Source organism: Girardinichthys multiradiatus, chromosome 1, assembly GCF_021462225.1.
Source record: "Girardinichthys multiradiatus isolate DD_20200921_A chromosome 1, DD_fGirMul_XY1, whole genome shotgun sequence".
NCBI classification, from domain to species: domain Eukaryota; kingdom Metazoa; phylum Chordata; class Actinopteri; order Cyprinodontiformes; family Goodeidae; genus Girardinichthys; species Girardinichthys multiradiatus.
This window is the reverse complement of record NC_061794.1, coordinates 480,924-503,055: the sequence shown is the minus strand read 5'-3', so window position 1 is coordinate 503,055 and position 22,132 is coordinate 480,924. Positions and strand designations below refer to the sequence as shown.

At 38.5% G+C, this 22,132-nt stretch overlaps 2 protein-coding genes across 3 annotated transcripts; one reads left to right on the top strand and one right to left on the bottom strand.

Annotated features, from left to right (window-relative positions):
- Window positions 1-549: 549 nt before the first annotated feature.
- On the bottom strand, window positions 550-3,371 carry LOC124874518. The gene is made up of 4 exons (XM_047375909.1): window positions 3,197-3,371; window positions 3,071-3,121; window positions 1,240-1,434; window positions 550-1,107 (listed from the first exon to the last, which is right to left on the bottom strand). The coding sequence occupies exons 1-4, from the start codon at window positions 3,258-3,260 to the stop codon at window positions 707-709; spliced, it is 711 nt and encodes a 236-aa protein (XP_047231865.1). The 5' UTR covers window positions 3,261-3,371; the 3' UTR covers window positions 550-706.
- Window positions 3,372-4,587: 1,216 nt separating this feature from the next.
- On the top strand, window positions 4,588-22,038 carry LOC124870103 (renin binding protein). Of its 2 annotated transcripts, none has more exons than XM_047368642.1 (11): window positions 4,588-4,721; window positions 6,731-6,836; window positions 6,922-6,997; window positions 7,082-7,157; window positions 10,440-10,618; window positions 11,325-11,549; window positions 16,806-16,887; window positions 16,988-17,163; window positions 17,261-17,392; window positions 19,347-19,434; window positions 21,438-22,038. In XM_047368642.1, the coding sequence occupies exons 2-11, from the start codon at window positions 6,736-6,738 to the stop codon at window positions 21,509-21,511; spliced, it is 1,209 nt and encodes a 402-aa protein (XP_047224598.1). In that variant the 5' UTR covers window positions 4,588-4,721; window positions 6,731-6,735; the 3' UTR covers window positions 21,512-22,038. The 2 variants fall into 2 exon arrangements, with proteins under 2 accessions (XP_047224598.1, XP_047224656.1); XM_047368700.1 differs by having other exon boundaries at window positions 4,691-4,721; window positions 6,735-6,836.
- Window positions 22,039-22,132: the final 94 nt, after the last annotated feature.

Sequence of the window (22,132 nt, the reverse complement as noted above, 5' to 3'; positions counted from 1 at the left end):
TATATGAATGACTTGGTGACCACCTTTTCAATCAAGGAAAGTTTCAGTGGTCATTTATTTTCTTATACAATACGTGTATTTACATTGAAATAGCAGTACATTAACAAAAGCAAATATAACAATTATTTCTTGTAACTTGTTCTGATTTTCCTTTCCAAAGCAGGGAAATCCTGTTTGTCACCAGTGCTTTTCTCTGTTCTCTATTTAGTGAGAGGAAGTTCTCTCATTGGTTTTCATAGTATGTTGAAATCGTGCGCTTTAAGTGAAGCAACATACTGTTTGTGTTTAAATCCTTCAAATTAAGAACTCCAAAGAACAAAAGTTCAAGTCACAACAGAAGTGTTGCAAAGGACCTAGCAGCTGTACACGTAGAAGCTTCTAATACCTAATGGCATAGCAAAGACTGGAAATCTGGAAGCAGATCTAAAATGTTAAACACAGCAAAACTAAAATACTGGGAAATCCAACTCTGGAGCCTGTATGAGACAAAAAGGGAAGAAAGAATAAACTATGAGCCAAGATAATTGAACAGCACTAGACACAGAAAGATAAAACACAAATACTTTTAATATCCTAGAGAGAGATAATGTACCAGTATTGATTTACGGTTTCAGTGCTCCATACGGGACAGTTATCAGTCTGCTTGTTTCATTCTTCTACATAACTTCAACAGAGTAATGACTTTATCTGTCTTTCAACAGTCGGTTCAGGCCGTGAGATGTCGTACAAACACATCCATGCATTTCATGAAACCATACAGACAAATGATGAGCAGCAGTGTGTTTCCCACTAGCACGTGTACCAGCGTGGTGGTCCAAAAAGCAAACAGGTACATAGTTCTGTTGCAATATAGCAGCACAGCTACAACTTTATGTAGTTGTTGGGTGTTTTTCAGGTCTCTGTTTGTCCTTCTGCTCATGTTTTTGAGGGCCCCAGTTTGAATCATCCCCCAGAAGATCTGGCTGTGGTTGGAGCTCTGAAGGCTCTGGTTCTCTGAGATCAGGCTGTCGGGTGAAGTAACGGCATAGATCTTCCTGGTGGAGCTGTTTGAGCCTGTGGTGTTCTTGTTATACTTGGGTGGATATATGGAATAAATGTGGTAACTGCCTAGGGGTAGACAAACATGTAATGGATTTAATGTCCATCTAAAAAAAGAACCTCTTTTTGACAGCAAATAACTGCTTAACAAACTAAATAAAATAACAGAATTGTATTCATGAGATCACAGCTGGGACTAACCGAATAGAAGACAGACGAAAAACAAGAAGAGCAGGATGATGATACAGATAATCCAGATGTTGTGATTCTGTGCTGCTGGAGAGAGGAACTTCAGCAGCGTGAACATGACCATCATCAGCAGGGCCAAGATCCCAAATACTATCATATAAACTGGGATAACTGGTCCTACTGGACACTCATGTATGTAAACTGCACCTGTTTATAAAAAGCCATGTTAGGTTTCATCATAAACTATAACCAGCAGTTACTTATAGTATTTAAGGCTGTGACACTGTGTATAGGATGTAAAGAATATTTCATTATAGTTTTTAGCTGGCAAAATCATACTGCTATAAAGCAGCTAATGATAAAGAACAAAGGTTAAACGTTTGATCAAGAAATCTTATAAAGAATGCAAAAATGTCTGGAACCTCGGAAGGATTTTATGGAAAAACTGTCAACAAATGAAAGGTTTTACAAACTTCCCACACACATCATGTTCACGATTCATAAACACATACTGAACGTTAAAGTCAATTCAGTGAAGCAAAAGCTTCAAACAGTTGTAGTCTGTTAACTAATGTACTTGCAGCATGTCATTCTGTCACCATCTGGTGATTTCTGAACACTAAGTTTCTCCTCTTACTTTTATCTGTAGCATCTGAATAACTAGAGGACATTTTGGAGGCATTTATGATTCGTGTTTGAGCTCAAGACAGATGTTGGAAATGATGTCATAAGGAGTAATTCCCCCAAAGTGAATTTAACGCAAAGTAAGTTTAAAATAAATTTACAGTTAAATCTCTTTCTAGACTATTCAATTCAATTCAATTCAGTTTTATTTATATAGCACCAATTCACAACACATGTCGTCTCAAGGTTCTTCACAACAGTCAGGTTCATACATTCCAATTAATCGTAACCATTGAACAGTTCAGTCAGATTCAGTTATTTATTCAAATTGGATAAAAAGTTTTTCTATCTAAGGAAACCCAGCAGATTGCATCCAGTCAGTGACTTGCAGCATTCACTCCTCCTGGATGAGCATGTAGAGACAGTGGACAGTCACTGGTGTTGACTTTGCAGCAATCCCTCATACTATGAGGGATGACTATTGTCATTTATGCAGCAAAAACACATTACATTCACTCAAGTCCAAAAAATCATTCAAATCAGTGTCAAAATGTGTGTGATGACATATTTCTGTGGTGTAAGGGGGGATCGAAAGAGTTCAGCCTTCTTGTCCTAAAAATTGACATTTCTACTCTTCTTAAACCAGGAGGTATGAGCTGTTGCTACATATACCTGTAAATGTTTCTCATTTGACAGAACTTTTGTAATGCCTTGTGTTCCACGCCTTATGTTTGACAGCAACGTTGATAATCCGTAAGAAGAAAAATTCTTCTTTTTCATGTACACAGACGTAATTTATTTGTTGTCATTGAGCAAAATTATGAAAATAGTGAAAACTGTCATATTTATGTCTTTCATTGTTACAATAAAAACTCAGAAATCTCGATAATGTCCACTTAAGCATACCTGTATATGATGTCATTTCCTGTTGTCATATCCAATTTCACTTGAAATTAGAAACTTAGATACAAAAACGTGGCTGGTGTATAGGTGTAACACCAGGGGTATGATTTTCTTGAAGAATAACAAATTGTGTGCACATATTGCTTGCTTTAGTCAAACAAAACATGCCTCTCAGCATTAACTGTTGATTTATTAAAAAAAATAAAGCATTCAGAGCAGCACAAACAGTAACTATTAAGAAGTAGCAGCCGTTTAAAATAAAAACAAAGCCGTCTTGTGTCTGTAAAATTTACAAAACAAATAGTGTCTCACTTACCCAGAGCAATCTGACCCACTGGAAAGGCTGCTATAAGGAGGAAGGCACATCCTAAACACAAGGTTGGAATTCCTTGTCAGTACATCATGTTGCTCCGTTTCTTTGCTTGATTGTTTCAGCGCTTACCTGCCACAAACATTCCTGCACTGAGAACGCCACACAGACAGTTCCCCTGAAATGTGCCTGCCATTGTGTCGCAATTTTCAGTGCTGTTTAAATCCGGGAAAACGCTTACTATAAGGATGGCAGGCAGCTTAATGTCTGTGAATAAGTGAAGTTGTCTTTACTGACATGTCTCAACTCCTTCTCAGAGATGTGCTAAAAGAATCTATTTCAACACTCAAGAAGAGAACATGTAAGAAAGGATATTCTTCTGTTGCATCAGAATCAGTGTTAGACAGATTACAACCACGGGTTGATAATGGTACCACTACTAGGTGAACCCTAAAGATTACTCCAAAGCACTGACAACAGGTAGTAACACTGATATGCAGTACTATTTAAAAAAGTTACAATAGCTTTTCTTTCAGTCTATAGATGATCTGCATTACAGATACAGGTCTGTATGATGCTGCTTGTTGGTTGGTCAGACTGACCTTACAGGAAAATAAGGATTAAAACAACATACTAAAGTTTGATCTAACTTGGCCTACCATATGAGTCACCACATGACTGAACACTATGTTGCTGCTTTGATACCCAAAGGCACATTTAAGTGCAAGGGAGGTACCCTGCTGCACAATCTGTGTTTACACTGAGTACAACATGTCAGAGTGTAGGCTATATCTGTGAAATTCCTCAAATTTACATTGACCTTAACACAGATAGAATTAATAAGCAAATTATAATTTTGTTTGATCAGATGTTATTGTTTTATTTGGAACGATCAGTTTTAAATAACCTGAGAAGTTTTTTTCATATGGTTTAAATTTTCTTTTTTGTTTTTGGTTCATTGCAGGATTCACAGTTTAAGTTTTCATTCCTTTTTTAGATGTATCTGTTGTTTATGGACAGGAGTCATTTTAAGGCATAGTCATGGTGAGATCAGACCATTTGTATCCCAGAGAGGCCACAAGTACCCTGGTTCGAATCCCACAGCCTTCCGCTCTGGGTCCCTGAACAAGACCCCTGAATGCTCCCCTGGCGCCTCACAATTTCTCCATTGTGAGATCAATAAAGTCTAAATTATCAATATACCTTAAAGTAAACATATTTAGGCTTGAATAAACATTTTTGATGTGGCTTTCTGTATTCTCCATTATACATAAATGTACTTTATTTACCACTGATAAAAATACAGGCAGTCACATATTCTAAAAGCATTCATTCAAATGTATTAGGGCTCGTTATAGTCTTCCATAGTGCCTAAAACAGACCGCTTATTTTAGGCAGAGGGCGCTTTGGAGTCGCTCTGATGTCCAACTTATTTTATATCTGTTAATTTTAATAAACTGAAAACTGGGACCATCTCAACTCATGAGCTCAGTAAAAAAAAGGTTATTCGTTATTTTCCAGTTCAAGGACTCGCTGAATCAGCTGGATCCAGACATCTCTGATTGGTTGTTATTTTCTCTTCCTGTTGTGTCACGTGACAAACAGAAGCCGCAGAGCTGACAGGCGGACAGTCTAAGACCTGCTGCTGGATCTACAGGTAAAATCTGTCCTTTAACCTCTGTCTTTTGGTGCTGCTGGAGCGAACTGATAAACTGAATGGATAGCATAGCTTTTTATTTAGTTTTAACGGCAGAATAATCAGCGCCTTGAGTGCCTTGTTGCAGAAAAGCGCTATATAAATAAACTTGACTTGATTTAATCACTAATCAGGTATCGGATTAGGCTTGAAAGTTCAAAAAATCAGTTTCAAATCTAAATGTTATATTCAAAATGAAATAAGAAAATAAATAAAGAATCTAATAATGCTCTCTCTGAGCACCTCACTTTTTAGGGCGTTGTAATAAATAAATTAAAACAAATTTGCTGAACATAATTGACTTTATTGTCCAAAAAAACAAAATGAACATACAGATGCAGGCAGGACCTGTGTTCAGCAAAATCTGTACTAACATGTCAGCAGTTTTTAGGTTACAAAGCTTTCATCCAAATTGTTCTTGTGCGTCTGTGTGTGTGTGTGTGTGTGTGTGTGTGTGTGTGTGTGTGTAAACATGATCATACATAATTTATAGGGTTTAATATAGAGTTGGCTACAACAGCTTCAGCTTGTCTCTGAAAACGTTCACAAGGTTCCTCCAGAAATGCATTTGTAAGGTCAGACACTGATGTTGGATATGATGGTCTAGTCCCTGCTGGAATTCAAGCCATAGCTGTTTTATTGGGTTGAGGGTAGTTCTTCCACACCAAACTGTCCCCCATACTCCCACAAAGTAGAGAAAGTAACATTGTCCAAATTGCTTTTGTACGCTGAGCCCAAATCTATCTTTAATAATGTTGTCTGTCTGTCTGTCTGTCTGTCTGTCTGTGTCTGTCTGTCTGTGTCTGTCTGTCTGTCTGTCACATTCTGTTTAGCCATCAATTTTTGCATTGAATTGTTTCATTGCATACACCTGGATTTAAACAAAATCCATAGATTTTCAGAAGGGTTGTAGTACAGACATTCCAGGTGGTTAATGCTTATTTTCTATCCCTGTGTTTTTGGAACACCTTATTTTGTCCAGGTTTTATCCATCTAACTCAAATTGTTTAAGACGTTTAGAAACAATCTAAAAACCATCAAGGCTCAAGCATATCAATAACTAAAAGATGTTGGAACACCAGTGTCACTGTCAAGAGTGAAGAAGTATTAAATCTCCATGGACTGAGAGATGGCAAAGCAACAGTCAAGCTTGGTGGAGGTAGCATCATCCTGAGGGACTGTTTTGTTGCTAGTGGTGTTTTTGCATTGAACAATGTGGATGGATTGATAAAGAAGGAACACAACATCCAAATCAACAAGTAGATTATTGAAACTTGGTTATTTTTGGGTGATTCAGCAGCACAGTAAGCCCAAAAATACATGCAAACAGTTAAAGTAAGCTAACATTAAGAACTGCCTACATTGTTATAGTCCTGCTTTTGGCTTTGTCACCTCTGAACTATGAATCATGGCTATTTATCCTTAAACATTTGAGAAAATGTAACAACACAGTTGCAAGAGGAATAGCTAGTGTTGCAGCTAGCAGCTAACTGGAATTGACCTTATTCAGCCAAAACTAGCTAGTCTGTTGGTTGAATTTTACACAAATCAAACTAATTGTACACTCATTTTCAGTCCTATTTATTACCTGGACATGTTCAGATGAATGTTTTGTTGGCTGAGCTAATTCAGTCTGACAGTCATTCAGACAGAAAAAGGATCCCATACGTAACGGTCTATTCTGTCCTTGGTCAGAGACAGGTGGCTTAAAACAACATGGAAAAAATAAAATCTTAGAAAGCAGAAGTGTATTAAATTTGATAAAAAGAATATTCATTTCTTTATTTGTGTCAAACTCTCTCAAAAAAGTCTGATGTTCTTGTAATAATTATAAGTCAGCCTTCTCACACCTAAGTTCTTAATAATGTAATGAAAGCATGGAACGAAGCATAAAAGACAATTGCAGCTGCCTTAAGGTCATAATATGTTTTTTTCTGATTGTCAATCACTCTTGTCATGCTGTTTGAAAGGAAGCATGTCTGTTGTGAAGCTGGAAGAGTCCCGTCAGCACATCCGGGCGCAGCTGGACAGTGTTGTGGAATTCTGGCTAAAATACTCCCACGACACAGTGCACGGGTACTGTAATTACACATCTGTGTTGCTGGTAGTAATGGTGCATCTAGTCTGTGTATGTGACAAACGTCTTTTTGTCCTGTTTCAGTGGCTTCTTCACTTGCATTGGGAAGGATGGTAATGTTTATGATGAGCTGAAGTATGTGTGGCTGCAGGGAAGACAGGTCTGTCATTGCAATGACTGTATAAAAATGTTATCCTCTCTGTGTGAAATCTCTTCCACACTGAGCATTTGAGATTTTTTTCAGGTATGGATGTATTGCCGTCTCTATCGAAGCATGGATCGTTTCCGCAGGCCTGAAATCCTGGAAGCAGCAAAGGCTGGTGAGTTTAAGGCAGCTATGCGTCTACCACCATGTTTGGGTTTCTGCAGAACCCATCCAAGTCTGGACAGGTTGTCTGTGTCTGGTCATTTTCACAAATGATGACAAACCTTTTATGCATTCTGAATCAATGTGGCAAAATACTTTAATATTTAAGACTCATTACATATTTTCAATTGCAATATGCTCCAACAGTGTGTTCTGATAATAGAACACAAAGAAAGAATAAAACACAGACTAGGTGGTACAGGACAGGAGACCCATACAGACCTCTGGATTTATGAATGCTCCTTCTGCCGTTTTGTGGTAAGGTTATTGCAGTATAGCTTCTGTTACTCACATTAGTGCAGGGGCTTTTGTTTTTTCCTGGACTGCTTTTTGATAACCTCCTGCAGACAGAGACAAGTAGGGTTTTACAGTCAGATTGTAAACAATTATCTGTCATGTGCCTCAGCCAATTATTGACTAGAACTGGACTTTTTCCTTGCCCAAGCTGTCATTTCAACAATGGATAAGCATATGTTCTCCTCTCTCAGAACATATTATATGCAGGAAATATCATAGTGGAACAAAACTGCACGATTCTGTTATGAAGTATATTAGGCTTTTCATTTTAGTTTTAAATTCCGTTTATTTGTTTAGCACCAATTCACATTGAATGGCGACTGAAAACACTTTACAAGATTTGGTTAGAATCATTCCAGTCTATTCCATTACAATCAAAATATATAGGAAGATTCGCATTCAGTTCATCGCAGTCCAATTTAGTCCAAGACTAAACAGTCAGATGATCATTTAATGAAAGTTAGTAAACGTTAATATATAAGGAAGCATCAAGTCATTGACTTTGCAGTAATTCCTGGTGTTAGACAAGCATGTGGTGGCAGTGGAGACTAAGCAAGCCCTTTTATGAGACCATCTGCAGCAGAACCAGAAGCCATATGAGCAGCTACTTATCTGTACCTTCTTTATGATGCAGTATGTGAACATTCTGTTTTAATTAGCGAGTGTATACACAGATTGTGATTAAGTAGTTTCACCCCAGAGGACCCAAAATAAATAGAAAGTGTGAACATAAAAAAAACAGAATAAGTTGCTTACTGATGTGAGTTTTTTTGGCATTTGTTAAACTAAATGTTTTTTTTTATTTTAAATGGATCTACAGAACTGTTTAAAGGTAATTTCCATTTCCCTTTCAGTCCATTACTTCTTTGAAAGTTGTTGTATCCAGGAGTTCTCCATAGTTTCACAAGGTATTTCAAAGTTTTACTGGGCTGCTCAATAATTTTCAGCCCACTGTTTGAGTATATTTTGAAGAATGTTTATTCATTTGGTGAGCCTCTGACCTTTGAGTCATTCATTCATAAAAAGAAAGGAAAGGGTTCTTAAACAAAAGAGACGAAACAGAGCTGTCTTCATGCATAACAGACAGTGAAGCAAAACAAACAAAAATAAATGGGATTTTTAGACACTTTAGCAGCAGTCTGTCAGAAAGTCACAATTTGTTCCCATTTCTTTTTCTAAATCTGAAAAATACAGTTTGACAGAAAGAAAATAGGATTTTGGCTCCTAAAATGTATTCCTAATTATCATTCTGAAGATATTAAAAAAGAAAAATACAGGAAACACTTACAGCTCTAAAGGGAGGAAAATGGTTTATCCATATTCCATAAAATTGATTCCAGCGTTTGAATGCCAGAAATATGAATGGTTGGTAAAACTCTCACTAAGTCAGATGACTCCAAAAACTTGAGCCACAGCATGATGACGAGGTATTGACTAATTAATGACCTGTACTCTGGGTTTTTATTTTAACATGCTGGATTTTAAATGTTGTTGAGTTGCAGCTGTAGATTCTTTACCCTTCATCTCTGAACTTTTACACATTCACAGTCAGATTTCTGCCACAGATGGTAATAGTTTGTTTGAAGACTTTGGCGATTAATAATATGTTTGCTCTGTTGTTGGTGCTGTGCTGATCATCACTGAGAAACAGTCAAGTTGCATGTTGTTGCAGTTGGACAGAAGCTCTGATTCTTACTGCGATGTTAATTCTGAGGCTTTAAAAGCACTTTCAGTAGTAACTTTGCTACCGGCAGAACATTAGGATAGGGTACGTAATGGTGAAACACACTGTACATCTGTCAACAGTCAAGAAGTAAGGAAATATTCAGCAAGATATTCCTTAACAGACATCGATTAAATGAAATACTGACAGATCAACACCTTAATTGCAATTTGCTATTTCCAATGCCAAAAAGCGGATGGTGTTCCAAGCTGAACATTAAAGTGGAATGAAGTATTTTACAAATGGTTTAAGCTTTTGTTTGATCAAAAATGTTATGTTGCCAGCCAGTCAAATTCTTATCAGCAAGGGTCTAATTTATTTCAATAAGAGATCACCAAATGATTTATACCATATATGACAACAGTGTGACTCTATGATGACCCTACTACTTACCAGCCAAGTAGGGAGTTTGAATTTAGTGCCTTTATTTTACATTTTACTGAAATTGCTTAGTTTTGTTAACAGTTGTATACAATGCATTTCTAGAGCATTATGGCTGTATCCATAATAGTTCATTAGATTGTATTAAACCAACTGGATTTAATGTTATAACAGCAACATTTGCTAACTAAAGTTATCTCAGGGGACTGTGCACATAAGGTTAAAAGGTTCAAATAAAATCCAGTTACTTACAGTCCAGAACAGTCCTACTAATTGTTATTTGCTTCAGTTTATCACACTTGAACACATTACTGTTATCACCCTATTCAGTTCAGTACAGCCTTCAATTCAATTCTCTTTAACACTCTGTTTAATTTATTTAATACTGTCACATACAATTATATTCTATTTCAGTGTTGTTCAGTTCAATCCTGTTCAAATCCATACCTTAATTAATTTTCTATACCTACTTAATCCTTGTAGGGATGGTGTCTAAATCCAGTGGTCATTGGGCAAACGTTGAGGTAGATCCTGGACAGGTCACTTGTCCATCAGAGGGCAACACAGAGACAGACAACCATGTTCACACACTCAGACCTAAGGGGAATCTAGAGTTGGCCATTATTTAAACATGTATATTTTTGGAGTGTGGGAGGAACCCAGAGAACCCAGAGAGAACCCACACATGCACAAAAAAATAGGCAAACTCTATGAAGAAAAGCCAGGATTCGGTCTGTATTGGCTATTTTATTCTAAAACCTTTCTTTCCCAAACTAACCTGCCCATCTATTTTAACATCTGTTTTAATGCCACATTGATCTGTTTGCTTCTTAGGGGGAGCATTCCTCAGAAAGTTTGCTCGTGTGTCCGTCAGTGGAAATCAGTGGAAATGTGCCTTCTGTTTAACAAGAGATGGTAAAGCCGTCAAAGTTCAGAGGACTATATTCAGTGAGTGTTTCTACATAATGGCCATGGATGAACTGAGCAGAGTTACTGGTGACAAGGAAATGCAGGTATGAATAAATCTCTGTCCATCTGGATTAATAATGACAGATGTTTTTAAATTCATTTATATCTCAGCTTTCTCTGTTTGAGGTTAAACGCAGTAACCAACTGTATGCCTGACAATTTTAAGTCAATATCCAATCTCTTGGATAAGAACAGAAAGAATTTCTGAAGAACAAGAAATGAAAGGTTGTTTCCTCATCAATATTTTATCAACAAAACTAGCTGTGAGTGTAGTTTATATGTATGATTCAAAGGGAGGCAGGTGTGGTGCTTCGGGGAATTCAATTCAATTCAGTTTATTTATATAGTGACAACACATGTCGTCTCAAGGCACTTTACAAAGCCAATTCAAAGAGGAATACGATAGTTATGTGATATTTTAACTCTCCCTACCTAAAAGAGACCTTGTATGAAAGCATTACATTTTAATGTACTAGTTTCAGTTTCTGGTGTCTTACTAATTTCCCTCATATGGCCCTTACAGGCCTATTTCCAAACATAGATAAACTTCTTGGTTGAATGAAAATAGTTTTAAATGTAAATCTGCCAGGGGTATAAATGATTTAGGGATTAACTGCAGATCCACCAGTGTTATAGATGTACACATCAGTGAATTCGATTTAGTATCTGAGTAAACAATTTTTTTAGTGTCACATTCCTGAACATTATCACACAGTCTTTCTAACAGTCCTCTGCTGTGGTGTGTTTTAGATGGAAGCTGAACAGATGATGGAGCAGCTGGTCTACTGTGTTCGAGAGGACTCGTCAGGCCTGGGACGGCCCCAACTTCTAGGAGATGTTCCCACTAACAGCATGGCAGTTCCTATGATGCTGCTGTGTCTGGTCCAACAGGTGTCTGAAGGCCGACTGGAGATGGGGAGGAAGTACGCAGAACTGGGAAGCTGGTGTGTGAGTCAGATTCAACAACACATCCAGGTGTGTGCCCAACATTGTTTAGATGATAAAAATGTCTAAACCATGTCTAAATGGTCAATAGACATCTAGGCTAAGTCTGGTATATATATGTTTCTGGTATATATACATATATATATATTTACACTGCAGTCATGACTGAGTGTACGACCAACTATATAAATCTCTGTGTGGATAACACCATCCCAACCAAAACGGTTAGATACTTTTTCAATAACAAACCCTGGATCACCAGTGACCTGAAGGCACTGCTAAACAAGAAAAAAGAGCCTTCAGGGAATTATTGCAGAGTTTACAGAAGCAAACATAAAGTCAAGACAGGAGACAGCAAGGAGGTGTACAAGAAGCTGGAGAGCAGCTCCAGCAAAACAATATCAGAGATGTGTGGTCAGGGATGAAGAACATCACAGGCTTCAAGCAGAAGGATGATCAGACCGATGGATATCTGGACAGAGCCAATGAACTAAACACATTCTTTAATAGGTTCAGTTCAGAAACAAGCTCAGCATCCTCCTCTCCTGCTCACAGCCAAACAGACATTCCACCCTCCTTTGACCCACAGCTTTTCTGTCAAACCTCAAATGTTTTATCTTCCACCTCAGCCCTGGAACCGTCTGCTTCTACAGGTTTGACTTTCACCAAATTAGATTCAGGCGAAAAGGCAGCTGGAGAGACTCAACAGAATAAGGCTGCAGGTCCAGATCATGTCAGCTTTAGAGTCCTAAAGGCCTGTGCAGAGCACCTCTGTGGGTCTCTGCGGCACCTCTTCAACCTTAGTCTGGCCCAGAAAACGTTCCAGAGTTGTTGGAGACCTCCTGCCTTGTTCTATTACCAAATAAAACTCATCCATCAGTCCTCAATGACTATAGACCTCTTGTCCTGATGTCCCACATAATGAAGGTTCTAGAGCAGGGATGTCAAAGTCAAATACACCGAGGGCCAAAAAATCAAATTTGCTACAAGCCAAGGGCCAGACTGGTTCAATGTTTATTAAAACATATTGAAATGATTGCACATAGCCTATTGAACCAAGACCTAACACAGAGTACATTATTTAATAATTAAATGAATAAAGCAATATTTTGTTATGGCTCTGTCAGTAACCTCAAGGGGAAACATTTTCAACAAGCAAACAGCAAAAAATGTAATTGGTTTGAAAAACAAAGTATGTTTCTTAATATCAAGTTGAATACATAAATAAAAGTGTGTGCATTATAAACTTTATATTGCATTATATTCTTTCATTACAGCCAAACTTTCTACACAGAAGACACACAGGTTTGCCTTTTGCCTCCGTGAACATGTACTCTGCCTCCCACCTGGCTTGAAACCCCCTGTTCTCAGCGTCCACCTTACGTTTAGCCATGTTTGAGGAGGGGGGTACCTGAAAGTTGATCTCTGCTGTGATTGCTGATGAACAATGAAGCCGCTTGTGTGCGCTACAGTGACTTCGCGGACTACCATTGCATTGTGGGGAATGTAGTGTTGGTGCGTGCAAAACGCCAGTGGGAGGCTGTGGCCTGCCGGCCGGTTCTAATAGTAATTAAATATCATCCAGGGGGCCATAGATAATTGATTCGCGGGCCGACTCCGGCTTGTGGGCCTTGACTTTGACATATGTGTTCTAGAGAGATTCCTGTTGGCCCAAGTGAGTAAGCAAACAAGCAACTATCAGGATCCTCTGCGGTTGTGAAGTTGGAGCTAAAGATCCCAACTTACACCTTCTTCAACAAACTCACTGTCATCTGGACAAACCAGGTAACATCGTGAGGATAATGTTATTTGGTTTCTCCAGTGCATTCAACAGAATTCAGCCTGATTTGTTTTTAATGAGGTGGAGGCCTCAACAATCTCCTGGATCAAAGACTATCTGACAAAGAGACCACAGTTTGTGAGACTGAAGTGTTGTGTGTCTGTAATGGAATAGTGAGCGTGATACTCCTATGCTGCTAACTACCTGGTCACTCTGTACGCCTCAGACGTCCTGGACCAGACAGACTCCTGTCATCTGCAGAAATACTAAGATGATTCTGCAGTCGTGGGGTGGATCAGAGATGGAGAAGAAGCTGAGTACAGGAAGGTGGTGGACCGCTTTGTGGCAACGTGTGGAAATGATCATCTCATCCAGAATGTCAATAAAACAAAGGAGATGACTGTAGATTTCAGAAGAAACAGGAATAGGTCAAACAGTATTTCTATCATGGGAGTATGGGTGGAGGTGGGGGAGGAGTATAAATACCTCGGTGTTCACCTCGAGAACAGACTGGGGTGGAGATGCAACAGTGAAGCCATCCAAAAGAAGGGACAGAGCAGACTGTACTTCTTGAGGAAGTAAGTCTTTGCAGCAAGATGCTTAATGTCTTCTAAAGGGCCATTGTCAATAGAATAATCTCTTCTGCTGTCATCTGTTGGGGTAGCAGTACCAGAGCAAGTGATTTAAAAAAGCTCAACAAGCTAATAAAGTACGCTGGGTCTGTTCTGGGGACTCCTGTGGAACCTCTGGAGATCATTGTGCAATATTAAAATGTAGAACTTATGGTCAAGCCTCCTCTTCATCCGACTCTCATACAATAGAGTGTCTTCATTGAGATTTGGTGTAAGACAGACCTCTCCTTAATGGCCACAGCCATAAGCATCTACAGCAACTCTTTGAAGAAACTTTGAAAATATGAGTTGAATAGTATGATTTAATTTTCCTTTGGGATTAATAAAGTATTTTTCATTGAATTGAATGTGGGCTCACCACCTGCAGACAGGAATGTTGAGTTAGGTTGCTATGCCAGGCAGGCAAGAGGCAAGAGCTATGCTGCTTTAATTCCTGGTGGCATAATCTGGTTTTAGGGACATACAATATCAACTCACTGGTGAATAAGGAGCTGGAGTTGTGTGAGGTTGAGTGGTACAAGCTAGACATAGCTGGACTCACCTCTACACACAGCTTGGGCTCTGAAAACCAACTACTGGAAAGGGGCTGGACTCGCTCCTACTCTGAAGGAATATTGCCCTGGGAGAGAGCCATTGGGAGGTGGTTGGGATACTTACAAGTCCTCGGCTGAGATTCTCAATTTTGGAGTTTTCTCCTGTGAGTGAAAGCGTCGCCTCTATGCAACTTCAGGATGCAAGAGGGAAGGTTTTGACTGTTATACACTGAACAGCAGTGGCATTCTTTTAGTCTCTGGATGGAGTCTTGGAAGGGATGCCATCTGTGGATTCAGTGGCGCTCATGGGATACTACAACATCGGTCTGGGCAATGACGGTAAGAGTAGCCTCCCTGATCTGAACCCGAGCGGACCCTCGGGTGAAGAAAGAGGGAGTGCTGTCAACTGATCACCACCTGATAGTGAGTTGGATCCAGTAGTGGGAGGCTGCTGCATAGATCAGGCAAAAACAAACGGGTGGTGAGGGTGAACTAGGAATGCTAGGTGGAGGAACCAATCCAAATGATCTTCAATTCACACCTCTGGGAGAATTTCTTTCATGTCCGGTTAGGCACATGAAATCCAAATAGACCATATTCTGGACCTCTATTACAGATTTCAGATTTCATCTGTGGCCTGAAAGAGCTGTGGCCTAAAAGTTATTAGTGGCTGTTGTGGTGGGAACCAGTGGTGGTGGAAGCTGGGTGGGCTGAAGAAGGAGAAGACTGTGTCCCCTGAGGTATTTTGTGGGAGGTGCTGGGTGAGTGTGGTCTATCTGGGTGACTTTTAAGGGCTATCCAATTCTTGTATGACCAGAGCAAGATCTGTGTCTGCATTCTCGGCTCAAAGTCGAGCCTGTTCCCAGTGCGTGTTGGACTCCTCCAGGGATCTCAAGACATGATCACGGAGAGGAGGGTGTCTGTTTTGGGAACCTCAGGTTTCCGGAACCCTCTTTGCTGTTTGATGTGTAATTTATGTTATTGTAATAATAATAATTTTGGATCAGGGGCTGCACGGTGGTGCACTTGGTAGCAAAGTTGCCTTGCAGCAAGAAGGTCTTTGGTTCAACTCCCGGTCGGGGGTCTTTCTGCATGGAGTTTGCATGTTCTCCCTGTGCATGCGTGGGTTCTCTCCAGGTACTCTGGCTTCCTCCCACAGTCCAAAGACATGCCTGTTAGGTTAATTGGTTTCTCTAAATTGCCCTTAGGTGTATGAATGAGTGTGTGCTTGTGTTGTTTGTGTGTTTCCCCGCGATAGACTGGCGATCTGTCTAGGGTGAACCCCACCTCTTGCCCGTAGACTGCTGGAGATATGCACCAGCTTCCCCGTGACCCACTATGGAATAAGCGGTAGAAAATGACTGACTGACTAATTTTGGATCATTATTATTAATAATAATAACAACAACTCACATGAGATGCACTGAACAGTCTGGCTATAGCTGGCTATAATTCAGAGGTTTCTTGTTCGAAGCAGCTTGCAGAGAAGTCCTCCGATCCAAAGTTCAGCAGAGTAAAAGTAAAGTACCCTTTTAAATGCTTAAGAGAGATACTCCATTGACTCCTGCATTCTTGATATATTACATTGCAACACAGAATCAGTTATCTGTTGTGCTTAAATTCCCTTTGAGACAGTTCCAGTAAAAGATGTTGTATCATAGATTTGATATCTTGTGAGTTATGTGCAGTCCTCTCTGTGATTGTCAGAGTTCTTAGATTGGATAGATTCATTTGGTTCATCTCATTTATACAGTGCCAAGTAGAAGCAAAGTCATCTCCAAGGACAAAACTTCATAATTTTTAGGGCTGAATTTCTCTCAAGGTGCTGGTAAACCAGGAGTTTCTTTTTATGTTTCTGAACAAAGGTCTTAAACCACTTGTCTTTTTTTAAAGAATTTGCTTGATTTTTTATTTATAGATAATTGGCACATAGAGAACAAACAAATACGATGAGAAAGATATGAAATCTATAATATCATATCATATATAATATCTTATAATATCACTTTTACCCTGCTGAGCAATGGCATGACACAGGATGTCTTTATGATGAGATCTGAAAATGGTTCCGTAGAAGGACTTGCCTGAAAGTGGGGGAAAGCAACTACAGTCAAAGGGAACTTGGAAAGCCTTCAGAAAGCTTTGTAGTTTGTTGGTGCACTGGCCGCTTGGAAAAGAATTTAGGGATCACATAAGACCGTTGCACATAATAGTGTTATTTTTTTATGTCTGATCAGAAACTTGAAGCTGCAGTTTGATATCATTTCTAGATTAGAATATGGTTAAAACCGTTAGGCCATTAATTGTGTGTGTAAATCTTCTCCTCTTTTATCTGGCACAGAGAGATGGCACAGCAATCTTAGAAAATGTGTCAGCATCCGGAGCAGAGCTGCCTGGTTGTCTGGGCCGGCTGCAGAACCCAGGTAACACTCTGTGTCAGTGAATGTGGAAGCACAAGCTTTCCGGTTCCTAGCTGCTTGTTCAACATTTTCCACTGGTGTTTGCTGTCCCCTGCTGATTCAGGACATGCCCTGGAAGCAGGCTGGTTCCTGCTGCAGTATGCAGCAGAAAATGATAACAAGAAGATCCAGAGAACTGCCATTGAAAAGTTTGTGGAGCTTCCTTATGAGACGGGCTGGGATACAGACCATGGTGGCCTGTTCTACTTTCTGGACGTGGATGGTCACTGCCCCACTCAGGTCTGTATACACAAGCTGCTACGCTTCGCTTTGCATTTCATATAATGATTAATGTTCCTAAAAGGCACCGGATTGGACTTTTTGTTTGTGTGAGCAGCTGGAGTGGAGCATGAAGTTGTGGTGGCCTCACAGCGAGGCTCTTGTTGCCTTTCTCTTGGCCTATAGTCAGACCAAGAAGCCTGAACTGCTGGAGAAATTCTTCAAGGTCTATGAGTACACCTTTAGCCATGTGAGTTGACTTTGCAGACTAAGAAGCCACAGTAGAAATCCTTTTTCTTTTCTTTTTTTTTTATTATTTCTAATTCTAAGCCATCAGATCTAAAGAACCCTTTAATTGTCTTTAAAAGCACATAGTATTTTGACAAAGGTGCATTATACTTTGAGATAAACACGGCCCACAAAACCTTTTCAACTTTAAAGAAACTCTAGATTAGATTTTATTTCGATGTTTTTTTATTTATTATATTTTTTTATGTGCAATTCTTGTTGCTCTCATAATAACATGATGACAAGATTATGACTGTTAGCAGAGGCTAAAATTGTAACCTTGACTGAGTTAACGAAACAAGACGAAACAACTGGTGAATCTAACCCAACAAAAACTTACAAAAACCAACAAATACATTAAAACACAAAATGAAACAGTTTATTATAAAGTCTTCTCAGTACTAATATACACTTCTATGAATTTATTGAGGTAGGACTGTCTAAAATCAGCAGCTTAACCCCAGTGTTCTTTTGCAGGTTGATTATTGTAAAACATTTCCATCAGCTGTAGATTTGGACTGCATTAGTCTTGTGATATTTAGAGCAGTAAGTTAGAGGTTGTAGAAACTGAAAAAGACTCCCTCATTAGATTTACTTTTCTTTTGTTAGTTTGAAACCATGTGGGATAAAACATGTAAGGAGAAGTTTGGAAACACTCTGGGATATGGAAAACATTTCTCTGAGGGAATTGACTAAAGATGGAATAAACTCAATTTCTCATTGTTTGAGACTTTGTTTGCCCTTTATTGTTAGAGGAAGTTTTACTGGTCATATTTTATAATTTGGCACATTGTTCAGAAAAAAGAACCGTTTGACCAATTCTTAATAGGAGCTCATGATTCTAAGCTAGATGCCTATCCTAAATTCTTGCACAAAAGCTGAGTATTTTTTTTAATAACAGAAAAACAAATCCACACTGAAAGATATGTATTTAGATGTCGACAAACATGAAACCTGCCAGCTTGGCAATACAACTGAGAGACAACAACACCACCATGAGGTTCAACTGGAAAATAACAAATGTAACGGTAGGCATCAGATAAACGGTTGTTTTTGCTGACCTGAGGAAATAATTCTGATTGATAAACAAGACATTTAGATATATGATTATCAACTCTTCACTACAGATAAGTTTAAATATTGTTCCTACTTTTATTGTGATAGTCTGAAGTAAAATTTCTTTCTTAGTTTTTCGATTCGGTTTAGTTTATTTATTGTTGCTTCAAGACACCTAAAAACCAAAAATATACTGTCAATTCAATCTAATCATATTTCTTTCCAATTCAATCCTGGCTATAGAAAATGTCCTGATGATTCTTGCAATTATACAAAACGTGCCGTATTTATCTTTATACCACAGTCTTAAGTAAAACTATAGACTTCATCCTATGTTAGCTTGAATGATTATATTCCACAAAAATTTTATGATGAGCTGCATCCAGAAAAATGTAACCTGCTCTTCACATCTTGAGGCTTATACTGATGATACTACATATTGGTATAACTGTTACTGATGCTTAATTTTACCCAAACGTCTGTAGAAAAAGCAACAATGAGCACTATAATCATTAGTGGATTTGGATTTTCTTAGACAAAACATCTCAGCAACGTTCTTAACTGCTTAGACTTAAAACATTACTTTGAGTCTCTATGCTAAGCTGACTGAGCACCGTTTTTATTCATGACCACGTATGTGGGGTCATCTAACGAAAAAAAAAAAAAACAAATCCTTTAAATTCCACATTTGTGGAAACCTCTATGGCTTATCTTCAAAACATGAATCAGTTGGATTTTTTACATGCACCCTGTGAACCTTTTTTGAAACTTTGATTTTGTAAATCAAACATAGAAAGCCAATGTGGTGAATTTCCATCCACAGTCAGCATCGTGTAATGGGTGTTTGTGTCTGTGTGCAGTTTCCTGACCCTCAGAATGGTGAATGGTTTGGCTATCTGACACAGGAAGGGAAGGTAGCTTTGGATTTCAAAGGAGGACCTTTTAAAGGTAACCATGTGTATACTGTTTATAGTGCTGTTTCAGAAAAGAGCATATGATATATTTTGTCTGCCAAAGACTGTACTTTGCCCATTATTATTGATTGAAGAGAAACCTTGAACTTCGTTCTTTGCCCTCTCCTCTTTGCTCCTGCTCTTCTTCCATGAATACCCATTTTTAACTCATCTGGGATTTGGGACTGAAGTTCAGATATTATTTGAGCTTTTAAGATGTTAATCAGCTGCTCCCACAAACACTTTGTTGCTATGGTTATGTCCTAACAGCTGTCCAAGATTAAGAAAGAGACTACAAGGTTCCTTATAGCTGCACAGCAGCCGAACTCAGAAGAAATATTTATCCAAATAAAGCAATGCTTTAACCAGAGGTGTTTTTTTTTTAAATGGAATGAATGTAACAGCTAATCCAAAACGCAGCTTCACAGCAAATCTGAAATCGTAAATTTAACACCCTCAGAGTTAAAATGAACACTTTCCCAGGGTTTATATGGGAACCACTGGCAAAGTGTTAAATTAACACTTTTTATTTAGTTACAATTATTAACACTAGGCAGTGTTGCTTAACAAACTCTTACAGTGTTAAATATTAACACTACAGGATGACTTAAAATGATTAACACTGTGACAGTGTTGTCTAATAAACTCTTACAGTGTTAAATATTAACCCTAACCCCTAACACCTGATACACGACCGAGGACGTTTAGAAAAAACAGTTAAAATTAATTGGCTACTTAACCTAAATTGTTCATAACTATATTTTAGAGAGGAATTTACTTTAACATTAACCCACAATGTCTTAACATGACATGAAATAAACGCTAACGTTTGGGCAGGTCTGCTTAAAGTTAGCAAAACATGGCGACGAAAACTTGTTATAAATGCCAATACATTTTAATCTGTCCCCAAATTTAGAAACGAGTCAGCGTAAACACATCTTAATAAAAGTAGCAATGGCACGATGACTAATTTGTGAAATTTTACTCACCAGTCTCTCCTTCTCATGCGCCATGTGAGTGTGAGAAAATGGCTGCTGTCCAAGTACCTGGATGTTCAAAGTGTCACTCATTAGTGTTAAATACCGTCAACTCCGTGATTTGACACCAACACTCTTATGTTTCATTAGTGGAGAGTTGATACTACCAAAATCAACACTAATACATCAACACTTCACTCTGAAAAAGCCTAACACCAGCATTTTAACACTGATGAATTTGCTGTGTACCCTGAGTGGTAGAAAATCAATTTTTCTTTCCAAACTTTTATTCTTAATAACTTTCTACCCAAACAGCTTTATGTTGCACCAAGTTTCTACACTATTTTATGGTCAGTAGGAAATGCACATTCGTATAAACATTTTTGTTAAAAGCTGGTTAATTCATAATTGTGACTTCAGAATCAAACACCATTTATAAAGTCTCATTTTGTTATTAAAATGTCAAAGGCATAAATGTGTGTGATTTCAGGGGTCCCACACCTTTTAAATATGAGAGTACAGTTACAACACTCAGACCTTTGAACAGCAGCCTGTGCCCACTTTCCATATGGCTTTACTAACTGGCCTGGTGATTTCATTATTGTGTGGACAAGAACTCACATTGAATAATAAACTGCACCATTAAAATCCAGTCAGTTCTTCCGAAATAACAGCTCCCTTGAAAGTAGAAATTAGTGGTGCCTGAAGGGTGATGATATAAGGAACTTCTATTTATTTGACTGAACAACAAAGGAGGCTACACCGTGGTGCAGTTGTTCAAATTCCAACCGAGACTTTGTGTGTAAAGTTTGCTTCTTCTGCATCTGCATGCATGGCTTCTCTATCTGCTCCCACAGCATCCTTAATTGTCCTTAGGTGCAGCAGGTTCCATGCACGGTTGTGTGCCACAGTGTAGCCCTGCTAAACTAAACTGGTTAATAAATATTTTTTAATAAAACCAGTTAAAACCATTTGTATAACTTATAATATCACTATAATCTGTGTGTCCTCTTTTCTTCAGGCTTCTTCCACGTGCCTCGCTGCCTGTACATGTGTGAGTGCATCTTGGATAATCTGCTGGCAAAAAAAGACTGAAGATTTGGACCTCAATGTTCTGACAAAGGGAACCTATATGCCTTGTTGTTTGGTGTGCTGATTTAAGCCACAAAAAAAATCTGAAATTCGTCAAAAATTGCTTTACAGCCTGTGATCGTCATCTCTTTGGATTATCTGCAGAAAAAAATAAATGTCTTTCTATGATGTTAATTTAGGATAAGATTATTTCAGTACATTGTTGCTCTGCTAATGTCCAACACAGCCGAGATAGACAGGTGCACATAACACGTTTGGATTTTTCATCACTGCAGCTACTATCTGTATGTTTTTTTTAAAACTGTATCTGAATGAAAAGATAACCACTCTGGAAGAACCGAGGTGAGGGCCTGCATCATCAAACACAAACATTGACACACGAAACTGACCTTGTTTGTTAAAATGTGCCTTTTTTGTGAAAAGATTTCACCCTTTCAACCTTCATTTTCATCCTGCATTTTTATGGAAATTTTGGCTTTCACGTCTTTTGCAATATAAAAAATAAAAATAAAATATATCTGACATTTCAATGTTGTCCCTCCACTCACTTATTTTAAATCACCAAATATGTTTGTCTTCAAGTGGAAACGGATGAGATGTAAATGAAATAAATAGATGACCTGC